Below are 12,841 nucleotides of genomic sequence, written 5' to 3' on the forward strand. Positions count from 1 at the left end.
TGAAGGATTTTTGCAGGGGGTGGGGTACCTCATCCCAATAAAACTGAATGGTGAATTTTTAAAATGGCACTATTTATCTGTGTTCTTCCACTGTGAAAGAATATGAGACAACTAAGAAGAAGTCCCAAAGGTCTGTTAGCTTCTAATAACCCTCACCCTCAGCAGATAACACCAAGATCTCTGCTCTGGAGAAGCCAATTAGGCATTCTCCATCGCTGATGGAGGTTCTCACTGAGTTCTGACTGGCCTAAGAGTTTTCTTTTCTTTTTTTTTAAGATTTTATTTTGAGTTTTATAATTTTTCCCCTAATCTTCCCTCCTCCCCACCTCCCCCTCCCTACAGAAGGCAGTCTGTTAGTCTTTACATTGTTTCCATGGTATACATTGATATAAGTTGAATGTGATGAGAGATCATTTCTTTTTTTTTTAATTACAGTTTTCTTTTTAAAACATTTATTTATTTTTAGCATCTAAAATTTTTTTGAGTTCCAAACTCTGTTCCTTCCTTCAGTTCCTCCCCTGCCCACTGAAAAAGCAAGCAATATGATACCCATTATACATTGGTCTGTCATTTCTAATGACTCAAACACCCCTTCATATGATTAAAATTTGCCAAATAATAGTTCAGTCCAGCCTGTTTTTTTTTTCCAGAGGGTACCTGCTGATTGATGAGAACTAGAAAAGCCCACAGTCCTTGAGGTTCTCTTTGATGATGATATCTGTAACTGCATCAAACACAAATTTGACATTCTGTGTGTCTGTGGCACAAGTCATATGACTGTATATTTCTTTGACGTCTTTTCGCATGTTTAGGTCAAGGAACTGGCTCTTTATGTAATTTCCTGCATCTTCGTATGAGTTGTTCCCTGGGTTTCCAGATAAGAAAACAAAACAAAACAGTGAAGGGATTACTAGAGGTTTGAAAAACATATTTTAACTTCCTCATTCCCATCTTCAGAAAGGAGTGATAATATCTAGCACCTTCACCTCTCTCAGGAGCAACTAAACAACATTTTCATACTTTCATCCAAGTTCTTTGTGCCTGCCCTAAGTTGAAAGTCTTAGCCTTTTGTATAAGAAATCCTCAGAGGACCCCCACCCCAGCCCAGGGTTCCCAGCATCACTGACCCTCCGTTTTGACACTCACCATCATACTCAGGAAAGCAAATGCTGAGATGAACCTTCTTGATCTTCTCCTCAAAGAGGTCCTTCTTGTTTAGAAAGAGGACAATGGAAGTGGCAGCAAAGAACTTGTGGTTACAAATGCTGTTGAACAGGTGCAGAGACTCATGCATGCGGTTCTGATGGAAGAAAACGTTAGGCAAGAAAATAGGCACTTTTCACACCTGGGCCCTGGCCCTCTTACAACAAACCATGAGGCCATGTCTTTACAGGCTAACACTGTCAGAATGGAGAGAAACCTCTGCAGTCATCTGGGCCAATCCATACCCGAACAGGAACCCAGCAGCATGCCTAATACCTGGTCATAACTACTGGGTCTTCTTAGGCAGTCCATTCTATTGGGGGAAGCTGTACTGCTGAAATATGTCTCCCCTCAGCTTATATTCACTTTTCTTCTTGCCTTTGGGACTAAGCAGAATGAATCTAATCCCTCATGAAATCATGTTTACCCTTCAACTGCTTGAGGATATCTATTATGTCTCCCTTGGGGCCCCCATGTAGAAAGACCCTTGGATTTGGAGTCAGCTGGGTTTGACTCTTGACACTTATTACTTTTGTGACCTTGGAAAAATTACTGATCTCTGGTCCTCAATTTCCTCATCTGCAAAATAACAGTTCAATTCAGTAGCTCCTGAGGACCTTTCAGATCTAAATCTCTAATCCTATGATCTTGTATTTTCCAAATGTGAAGGGAACAAGGAGATTTCTTTTTTCATCTAGATGATATGTATAAACTTATTGCTGAGTTTACTATATAATTTTGGATTCATGGAAAAAGCTGGACTTGATGTTAACCAGCTGTTTTGGACAACAAAAAAGATCTCATATAAATGGGGGGTGGGGGAAAGATGCTCCCTTACTGTGTTTTCAATAGCTACATCTCCATCTCCTACAGGGATTATTATTGGGGAAAGCACAGATGCTGTTGCTTCAGCTGTAGGGAGGAGGTCACGTCGTCAGCAGTCAACAGTGGTATTGCAGGTTGCTGAGTGGTTTCTCTCCTTGGGAACTCGGCTTGATGGTTGGGGAGGAGAAAAGATGCTGATAAACATGACTGTTACTATTTCTGCTTTCCATCCTTCCCCTGTGAATTGTTCAGAGCAGAGTTGTGGGCACAGCTGTGGGCTCACAGATCCAACCCTGTCCCTAAGTGGGGTTCTTGAGTATTATTGGGTCAACAAGTATTGCTGTCCGCTAGACACTGAACTGAGGTGACAGCATATATACGTTAACCCAGATACGGGTGGCGTTGAGGCTAGCACACAGTAAGTTCTCAATACCTGTATGATGAATTGAACACTTCCTGGATAGCCAATAAAAATGGCAGAGTGACTTCCCAGGCCTCCAGTTAGTAGGTACGTTCCTGGGGCCTTTTCTCCCAAACTTCAATAGCAGAGGAAAACTTTGGGGACCGCAGGTATTACTTCGATGGGGAGGTAGTAAAGATAGAGACCCTGCCCTGTACAAACTTCAAGTCTTCTGAAGGGAGACATTATGTACAATAGTATGACATAAGATAATCTGAGGAGGGTGAATGCTCTAAAAAAAAGAGGAAGGGAGCTCTTCAACAAAGCCTTGAAGGAAGATAAGGCTTCTGAGAAGCAGAGAGGAGGTCATTTCTGATTCTAAATAGAGTGAACCTGTGGTCTGAATTACATTGAGTATACATGCACACTGTGTCACCTCAGCCAGTTACAAACCAACTTGTATCCAAGGCTATAATAGTCATAATTTCATGTGCTGTTGATGTACGTAGTGGGCCAAGCTGGGTCTGTGCTCATCTACTACAGCCAGTTCAACTCTGCTTCAAAGCCCACTGAGAATCTTGAACTAGAAAATGAATTCAAAGTAAGGATGCAGTTTCCTTGAGAACTGATGTACTTTGAGGCCATTGAAGATAAAGAGAAGGAATGGGTTCAAGAGATGGCTCTCCTATTTCTGGAGCATACACTTAAGGGAAATCAACACTTCTCGGTGTTTTGAGTTTGGAATCACTCCAGTGTGAAGGCTGCTCTGACCCTGTTAAGCAGAATTCCAAAATTTTTAATAGGAATTAGCCCTGGGGAAGTCATTCTGCCACTGTGTTTGCTATTTAGGAAGCATTTAATTAAATTCAACAAGTAGTTATTGAGAACCTAGATACTTAGGTTACAAAGATTAAAAACAGAGCTCATTCTAGTCTTTTTAGCTCTTGTTCATCATGGGCAGTTCTGTTAGACCTCTGGTGGAACTGCAGCCTCTTCTGGTAAGACTGGACAAAGATGCAAGCTTTACTTCCTTTTTCTCTGGTTATCATTTTTAATCTTATCTTCTCTACCCTATTCCTTCATCCTCCTCCACTCCCTGGACTTCCCCTGTATCCAAAGGCAGACTAGAAAGGTTCTTCTAGTGATCTAGTAATACTCTGTCCTTGAACACTGTGATTGAGATTATAGTCTTTAGTACAAAGTGAACTAAAAAAGAGAAATGACTAGCTTTCTCAAATTCTAAAGTTCAAGGGCACCATGTCAAAGTCTACGGAGCAAGAGCAGGATATCTGTTTTTGTGGATGTGTAGAGAAGTCGAACTCTGAGGATGAACATCAGTTGAAATCACCCAAGTTGGGAAATTATAGAGAATTTAAAGCACCAGTCACTAAGGGGTTAGTTGAACTGGCTGCCCTTGAACCTTTAGACACAAATCCTACTCACCACTTCATCATCTTCCACTAGTACCATGTCATAGGCACTTAGGGCTCCACAGAAAATAATGCAGGTAACACCTTCGAAACAGTGGATCCATTTCTTGCGCTCTGACCTTTGCCCTCCTACGTCAAACATCCTGGGGGAAGAAGCCACTTGTCTCATGGATGCTGATTACCTGTGACCTGAAAACCCACGTGCTCATCCTGGAGGTCCAACCACCCCTAGAAAAAACATGGTAGCTCACCACCACATCAGGGATTAGGGCAGTGGATCTGCCCAAATGGGGATCTTCGCCTGGGGGATCATGTATGCCCCTTGCCTAAGGGGTTAGGAAATCACTCACTAACCTGAAGTTCAGGTCTTTAACTGAGAACTTGGTCTCAATGATGCCTGTAGTTTTGACCCGAGACCGTAGAACATCCTGCTCATTGGGAAGGTAGTCAGAGGCTGTTATTCGATCCAGCTGATTGAGATAGCTAGTCAAGAGATAATTGTTGCCAGTGTTACCTAATGGTCAAGAAGGGCTTCCTCATTTCTAGCACTTATTTCCAAAATGCTTTCTTTTTCAGTTCAGCTCCACCATCTCTGAGCAGTAGAGTAGATCTAATTTCCAATTTTAAATAGTACCTCCTCCAAGATCCTGAGAGATGGTGACATGTACAGAGCTAACAGGAGAAGCATAATACTATAGTAAAAATCATAAAAAAGATGGATCCTAATCCTGCGATTTTAGATAAGTCATTTCTCAAGCTCCCTGAACCTCAATTTTCTTATCCACAAAGGGAGGGCATTGCTTTAGACATCTTGAAGTCCTTCCATTTCTACCTCATATGATGTATTCTCCCTGCTACAAACCTTGTACTGTAGAGCCTCTGAAAGACATCTTTATTGTGCAACCACAATTTTGATCCACTGTCCTCACACCCACTACTTACACATAGGTTGGGTTCAAATTGTGGAGAGCCATGAATACCAGAGTAAGGAGTCTTTCAGAAGTCCTTCTTTTCTATGCTGCTCTCTCCACCCAAGCAGAAGGACATTGAGGGCACTGAGGGGCAGGACCTTGTTGGCTATTGGCCATTGGCCTCATAAAGTCAAAGCTGATCTCACTTCCCTAGAGTTGGCTAGACTTGGAACTTTTCTTCCTTCCATTTTCTAAGTTTTCTAAGCATTTGAAATAGGACAAAGGACTAAGGGGCAGCCCTGAGAAGGGAGTTCAGCTTAACAAATGTTTATTATATAAATGTATATATATATATATATATATATATATATATATATACACACACACACAGAGTGTCTAAGATACTATGCTAGATACAAATACAAAATTAGACCCAAACTTTGCTCTATAGAAACTTATGATCTAAAAGGGAAGAAAGACTATATAAGATATAGATATATATAGTCAAAGTGTAATAATAATTATTATTATAAGCTTTTACAGCTATATTCCTGGTCAAAGGTTAATTTTCTTAGCTATTGTGAGGAATGAAATGTGTCCTCCTTTAGACTTTGAAAGGAAGACTTGTCCTGCCCACATTAATCCAGGAGATAATTGTGTCTTCCTTCAGATTTAGAAAGGAATATTTGCCCTGCTCTCCTGGTACTTAAAACTCATAAAAAAAAATATTACCTTCCTCAGGCAAGATGGCAAAATAGAAGGTTTTGTCTACTCTTATTTTGTTCCCTTGCTGTGGTAAAAGTTTTCTGATCTCCTTCAGCTTGGTGTGGTCTTTATTAGAATGGCCTCCACCTAGAGGTTATTGATAAATCTCAGAAAATAAAAATGACTAACATATTTTTTTATCATTTTATTTTATCCTTATATTTTTAAGATTTTGTTTTTAATATTAACAATATATACTTACAACAATATATCTCTAAACTATACCTTCCCCAATTCCTTATCTATACCTCCTTTGTGGACTCATACTCTGAAACTACTGGGCTCTGATTTTGCCTGGATTCAGATCTCTGCCCCGCCCCCTTCTGTTGCTATCCATGAATCATACCCCATTAGAATGTAAGCTCTCTGAGGGCAGGATTGTCTTGTATTTTTATCCCAACACACTTGTGTTGTCCTTTCAGTTGTCCAATTCTATGACCCCATTTGGAATTTTTTTGGCAAAAGATGCTGGAGTGGTGTGCCATTTCCTTTTCCAACTCATTTTACAGATGAGGAAACAGGTAAAACAGGGTAAAGTGACTTACCAGGGTCACACAGCTAATAAGTATCTGAAGTGAGATTTGAATTCAGGAAGATGAGTCTTCTTGACTCCAGGCCCAGCATCCTATCTACTATTGATGGGGTCCTAATTAATGATCCCGATCTCTAACATTCAGATTTGCTCTAAGTGTTCTTCCTGGGTCCTTGCTAAACAGGAATTCTAAACTACAACCCCTATCTCCTATCTCTTGCCCAAGGCTTTTATTCTCCTTTGTGTTTGTAACCTGAATACACTGAATGCGGTTATCTTTTAACCTTATGCAAAGGATAGTGAAGTACCATTTGGAGTATTCTTTGATATACAAAAACCCTACAAGCATGTGGCTCTATTAGGTCTGTCCTTCTGGTGGTGCCAACTTCTGAAGTCTAGATGAACAACTATGAGATCATTTCTTCTTTCTTCCCTCTTCCTCCTTCCCTATATAAAGAAGGGTATGCCAGATGCCTCTTTGCTAGAGTATCTCCCAACTCTCAGCCTACCGTCCCAACACAGTGTCCAATAAAATGCCAATTTGCCTGGAAGAGCTCCACTTCTCATGAATTCTTTCTCAGACCAGTGCCAATCCCAATATTATGGAGTTGCAAACCCCAACACTATGGTGCCAACTAACTCCTTGCTTGGTTTACAGTAAACACTTAAATACTTAATTTATCTGTGTAATTTGAATTGAAGAATTTCAAACAAAGTTCTATGGGACATTCCAGGAGAGAGAAATCACTTCTAATTGAGGGAAATCAGGGAAAGCTTCAAATGAGTGACACCTCAGTTGGGCCTTGGAAGAATGGATTTTAACAGGCAGGAGTGAAAATATAGGAGAAGAAAAAAATCATAAAGAGAGTACATGATAATATCAAAAAGTAAATTTTGAAGACAGCATAATTGATTCCATTTTGTCCTTGATTTGCTGTTGTTATATTACTTTTACCTTCTATGTGATGCTTCATTGACACTACTGAATATCTCCCTTTATGCCTCCCTTCCCCCAATTAATTTACAATTAATTACAAAAAAAGAAAATTGAAACTGGGGAAATGAGAGTTGGGAAAGGAGCTCCGAATCACAGCAAGGCTGGGTCTTACATGCAGTTTGAAAGGCTTGTTCCTCCTCCTTCGTGTCAATCATTGGCCAGGGTCACAATCTAATTGATACATTCACCTCCATATGTTTTTCTCCATCCTGCTTATTATACTAATGAGCATAGAGGAGTGAACAGTAACCTCCTTGAGCAGGCACAGAGGAGAAGGACAAAGACACTAGGTTAACTCAGAACTAGATGGAGCAGATCTGATCCAATCTCAGGTTTTGATCAGGTTGAGGCTAATTATTTTGAATTACAATCATACCTACCGACAGGCACTGATATAGGCAGACCCCAGTCTTTATAATATAAACTAACAATCTCCTTTAAACATTCTAGTGGAAACCAAACATCCCCACATTCCTCATACTTCCTTTACATGTAGAACTTGGGAGAGTAGGAAGATGGTGACATGGGCCAGGTAGAAGTATGTATTAGTATAAAGGACAGAATATCAATCAGTGCTAGACTTAGATTTAAGGTTAATGCCTGTCTCTGCAGCCATGACCTTTGGAAAGTTACTGAAACTTTCTGGGCCTCAGTTTCCTCATCTATGGAGCAAGGAGGGTTCTGGGCATCTAGCTCTAATTGTATAACCCTATGACCTTAGCTTTGGGGTCTCAGTCCTACCATTTACCATTATAGAATCACTGAATCACAGTATTTAAAGTTGGAAGGAGTCTTAGAAGTCATATAGTCCAACCTATACCTAAAAGAAATCTCATTATTTAACATATTAGACAACTTGACATCTAGCCTCTGTTTATAGACCTCTAAGGAGGGGGATCCTTTTACCTCCTAAGGCCATTCATTCCACTTTGGGACAACTCATGAGTATGACCAAGTTCTTCCTAATATCCAGCTCAATCCACCCTCTAAGGCCTAGTCAAACAGGGCATGTCTAATCCTCCTTCCATAGGATAATCCTTCAGATGTTTGAAGACCATGATTGTATCTACAAATCTCCAAGCTTTAAGCCATCTCTCAAGTTTCTTGATTGACCTATTTGCTCTCTTCTGGCCATTCTCTCAGAGAACTTCTTAAATCACAGCACTAAGAACTAAATATAATAGTCTTAATGAGGCCTGACCAAGGCAGAATATAAAAGGTTTGTATTTTCTTATTCTCAGTTCAACCCAAGTCCATTATTTTGACCATAACATTATATTGTGAGCTCACATCAATATTATGTTTAGACTACATTTTTTTAAAATCCTGCTTGTGAAGTTGACTTTTCTTAAACCCCAAATAGGACTAAATCCGGCAGCTCCTCTCAGCAGTTCAGAGACCTGCTATGGACAAAGCCATCCACAAAAAACTTTGGAGTCTGAATGCAGAGCAAAGCATACTATGTTCAATTTTTAAAAACTTCTTTTGTGTTTTTCCTTTCTTTCTCACAGGTTTTCTTTCCTCTTGGTTCTTATTCCTCTTTCACAACATGACAATATATAAATATGTTAAACACGAATGTAAATGTACAACTATTACCAGAGTGTTTGCCTCTTATGGGGAGGGGGGAAGAGAAGGTAATAGAAAAATGTGAATCTCATAAATTTGCAAATAAAATTTCAATTAAAAAAAAAACAAGACTGGGGCAGTGAGCACTGGCCCTGGAGTCAGGAGTACTTGAATTCAAATCTGGCCTCAGACACTTAATAATTACCGAGCTGTGTGGCCTTGGGCAAGTCACTTAACCCCATTGCCTTGCAAAAAAACCTAAAAAAAAAAAAAGACTAAATCCATATGGAATTAGTGATGCCAGGGACAAGTCCTGCGATCAACTCACAGCATCAGAGACTTACTAAGAGGCAGAGTCATTGAGCTGGTACTCTGCAGCACGTTCAAAGCAGGCCTGCACCCCTCCATCTTGCCACAATCTTTTAATGATGGCCACCAGCTCAGGAGACATAGTTCCTTCCTCCATAGAATCAGCCATGTTATCAAGCTGTCGTCCATCATCCTGCCGGTGAGAGAACCGGGGGGAAAAATGCTTAATGGGGAGGAAAGGTGCTCCTGCTGACTTCAAAGTTTTCCCAACCACTGAGACTGCAAACGGTTCTTCCAAGTCCGTGGTCTATATTGGTAATGCCAATTTAGGTTCTGTTTTTAAGTTCCAGCTAGGGCTTGCATTCAGAATATTATCTCAGTGATGCTTCTAAAATGACCTCTCTCTCAAGTCAGAAGGTGGCAAAGATCTGGCAAGTTCTATGTCTGATGGCTTGTAGAAGCTTCCTGTGCCCTCCTTGGTGCTACTTCCCACCTTGATTAAGTCTAAAGAAGGAAGCCAGGAAAGGGGAAAGTGGGATCCTTGTAATAGACAGTCAAGGATCTATAGACTATTTCTTCTAGAAGGGATAAAGATGTAAAAGACATCACCTCCTGCCCTATAACTTCTTGACTTACCTTACTTCAAAAGAATTTCTGTTCTGAAATCCTGGATTAAGTTCCTATTGGGTTCCTGGTCAGGACATTTTAGAAGCATGGCTGAGATAAGATTTTGAATGCATAATGATTATGGTTGATAGACATATATTGTCTAGAGCATAAAGGACTGAGGAAACACTTCATAACCACCTCTAGGTTTTGAAGTGTTAATAGGGAGGGACTGGCCACCATTCTTCTCTGGGACCACACAGATATTGGGCTTAGATTGCCAGAGAAAAGAGTGGGTGGGGAAACACAAAGAAAAACAAAGCAGTGGCCTGTGAGTCATGAGATACAAGTTCCACTTTGTGGCAAGTTGGATCATCTTACTAGGCCTCCATTTCCTTATCTGTAAAAATGACACATTTGGACCTAAAGTTCTTTTTTTAGTACTTGTCCTGTAGACTTTACAAGATACAAAGAAATGGTTGCTTTAATTTTTTTTTTTTTTTGGTTTCTTCACTTAAGACCATAGGATCATAGATTTTGAGCCAGTAGGGAATCTCAAGAGCCTACCTAGTTCAACTCTTTGATGAAGCAGGTGAGGGAACAGAGATCTGGGGAGAATCCTGGCTTGCCCCAAGGACACACAGATAGTAAGGAAAATTTGAACTTGGTCCTCTGACTTCAAAGCCATTTTCCCTCATACTTTTATGAATGATCCTGGTTTCCCACCTCACCCCCTTCCCTTTAGTGGAACTCATGCCTAGCACCTTGAATGGATACATACCACATGAGATGACTCTGCATAGTCAATGCCTAGGGTGGACATGGCATGGATAATGGCCAGAATGGACTGCAATACATTGCCATAGATAATGGCTTTGAACTCCAAACACTCCTCTGGTGTATAGCCATCTTGGTGGATGATTCTAGAAGAGAGAGAGCAAAGCCATAATCCTCTGGTGGGCCTGGGGAGCCAGAGAGTTCCTAATTAACTATTCTTGTTACTTTTCCATGTGGGGTAAGAGAGAGACTCCTTAAAACCTGACCTATCAGCCAATCTGGTCCAGATGGGACCATTTGGAATTAACCTCTATGGATCTGGAATAGGACAGATACGGATGTCTTGGGCCCTTTTCCCCTTCCTCCCACCCTGCCTTTACTTATTCCAAGTCTAGGTTCCTACTCACTTCATCTGTTTGACGATGGTACTCTTTCCTGATTCTCCAGCACCTGGAAGGAGAGAACAGTCTGCCTTGAGTCCTACCCTGTAAATTCTTTAGTTCAAAGAGAGAAATCTGTATGAAAATTGTGTTTCCCCCTTGAAAAAAAAAATCCCTGCTCTCCTTGGGCTCAGGCCAGAGGAAAAGGAAGGGATTTTCCTTCCTGGATGCCTCCTTCCCAAAAACCTAAATTGGTAGAATGGATTTGGAGACATATTTCCTACACTTCCTTTCTCTGCTTTCCTTTTCTGACTCAGATAGTTGGCTCTAGGTCAGGGTTCCCCTTTGCACCTCCATGTCTTTATAGCCATGACTCTTTATTAAGCTCTCTCCATCTCCTTTCCTTAACCTGACCTCTGTGATGCAGACTTAGAAGCACTTCTTACTCCTCCACCTGCTTACAATTCTCCATTTTCCCACTGTTCCTCCCCTTCATTACCACATTATACCTCTTTCCTCTAAGCAGCTTATTCTGAACTGATCCAAAAAGTGCTTGGGCTTAAGAAAAGATCATAGCTGGGTAAGGAGTGATGCCTGAGCCTACAGAACCAATTAACCCTGAGGTCCCTGTGGCCTATCTGAACTTTCCACTTAGATTCATCACATTTTAGTTTGATATCCTTAGCTAAGCTATTCTAACCTTGGCCCAGGTGTAACTGTGGTCAGACAGATTGAGAAACTTTTATAGCTCAGACAACAGGCCTACTTGGGAATTCAAGTGGTTAACATCACTTCAATTAGGTAAAGGCCACCATCCTTATGCCTACTCCAATTTTCTAAACACCCCCACAAAGAGCTCTTATTTCTGAGGCACCCTGATTTCTTTCTTCTATTGTTAGAGAGTCCAAGCAACTTGGACTGATGTGGGGACCTTAAAACCCTTGACCTCAAAATGGCATCATCTTTTGAAGCACTGGTGAGGATGAACTTCCTGATGAGGTGGTAAGAGTTATGGAAAGATTTGAGCAGAGGCTGAATAACTACTTGTTTGAAGTGCTGTTCAACCACTGGATTTGGAATAGATGATTCTAAATCCCTTTCTAATTCAGATTCTATGAATTTTATGCATTCTTTTGGTCTAGTCCCTTTACCTGAACTAGCCTCCTTTCAAAGAAGGGCGGTGCCCACAGGATCAGAGTTTTCAATGCTTGATACCTAATTTAGCAGATAGGAGGGCCAAATTTAAGCAAGTGGCCTGGTACCTTCCCCAACTCTTCTATTCTCATCCCAGTCTGCCAAGAATCTTCCACCCTAAGAAAGGGGGAACCCCTCTCTCCAGAAATAGGTAAGCCTCAATCAAGGAAATTGTATTCTAACCGAGGAAACAAAACATTAAAGGATACTGAAAATCTGCATGGGGAAGGGGGCATGAGGGTTAAGTCTCTGACCCTTCTCAAAAATGGAAGTTCCAAGGAAAATTCAACAATTGAAGAATGGTCTACAAGAGCAGAGTCAGGAAAGCCGAGGCTAAGTAGCAGAGAAAGGAGTGGTGGAGTGATGATGGCAGACAAAGATACAATTCTCTTCCCTGATTCCCTCCCTGCCAGCCACTGGTACCTCACCCAACAATAGGAGCTTGACAGTCTTTGCCTCCTTGTCCGCATCCTCCTGAAGCTTCTTCTCTAGCTCCTTGGACCTCTTGGCCAGCTCTTTGTCCTCAGCACTGGCTCCACTACCCATCTTGATCTTTCTTTGGCCACCTCTTTGCTCTCAACAGAGTTCTCTTTTGGGATTCCCTTAGTGGAAAAGAAAGGAGAAAGAAGGATAGTTTTTACCTCACTCTGGAAAGCTGGAGGTAGATCTAGGTCTAGGTGAGAGCAGATTACAGACCCTTGAAGGGGTGTTCTTTCTCTGCTTCCCTCCTAGAAGCCTATTTTCTTATCCCAGGGATTGGGGGTTTTATGTCCACCCATGTGATAGGAAAGCCAATTAAGGAGCTCAAGATGACAAATGGCAAAGACTAGAAGGCTGAGGAGGCAGGGGCAGAGGATTGGGAAAGGTGGGATGTGGAAGATTTGGGGGGATTTTCTTGGTCTGGACTTTTAATTTTATCAGTGTGGGGATCTCCTTGTACTAA

The 12,841-nt window shown here is 41.2% G+C and overlaps 1 protein-coding gene across 1 annotated transcript; it reads right to left on the minus strand.

Annotated features, from left to right (window-relative positions):
- Positions 1-439: 439 nt before the first annotated feature.
- On the minus strand, positions 440-12,444 carry GNAT2 (G protein subunit alpha transducin 2). Its single transcript, XM_074188352.1, has 8 exons — positions 12,327-12,444; positions 10,732-10,774; positions 10,329-10,470; positions 8,977-9,134; positions 4,213-4,341; positions 3,872-4,001; positions 1,147-1,300; positions 440-865 (listed from the first exon to the last, which is right to left on the minus strand). The coding sequence occupies exons 1-8, from the start codon at positions 12,442-12,444 to the stop codon at positions 675-677; spliced, it is 1,065 nt and encodes a 354-aa protein (XP_074044453.1). The 3' UTR covers positions 440-674.
- Positions 12,445-12,841: the final 397 nt, after the last annotated feature.

The sequence above is a fragment of the Macrotis lagotis genome, chromosome 5 (assembly GCF_037893015.1).
Source record: "Macrotis lagotis isolate mMagLag1 chromosome 5, bilby.v1.9.chrom.fasta, whole genome shotgun sequence".
Classification (NCBI taxonomy): Eukaryota; Metazoa; Chordata; class Mammalia; order Peramelemorphia; family Peramelidae; genus Macrotis; species Macrotis lagotis.

Coding starts and splice junctions, on each gene's coding strand:
- GNAT2 (XM_074188352.1), bottom strand. CDS start 12,444: ATGGGTAGTGGAGCCAGTGCTGAGGACAAAGAGCTGGCCAAGAGGTCC. Junction 4,342..8,976: donor CTCAATGACTCTGCCTCTTA/GTAAGTCTCTGA, acceptor TCTCTTGACTAG/CTATCTCAATCAGCTGGATC. Junction 4,002..4,212: donor GTTAAAGACCTGAACTTCAG/GTTAGTGAGTGA, acceptor TTCTTCCCCCAG/GATGTTTGACGTAGGAGGGC.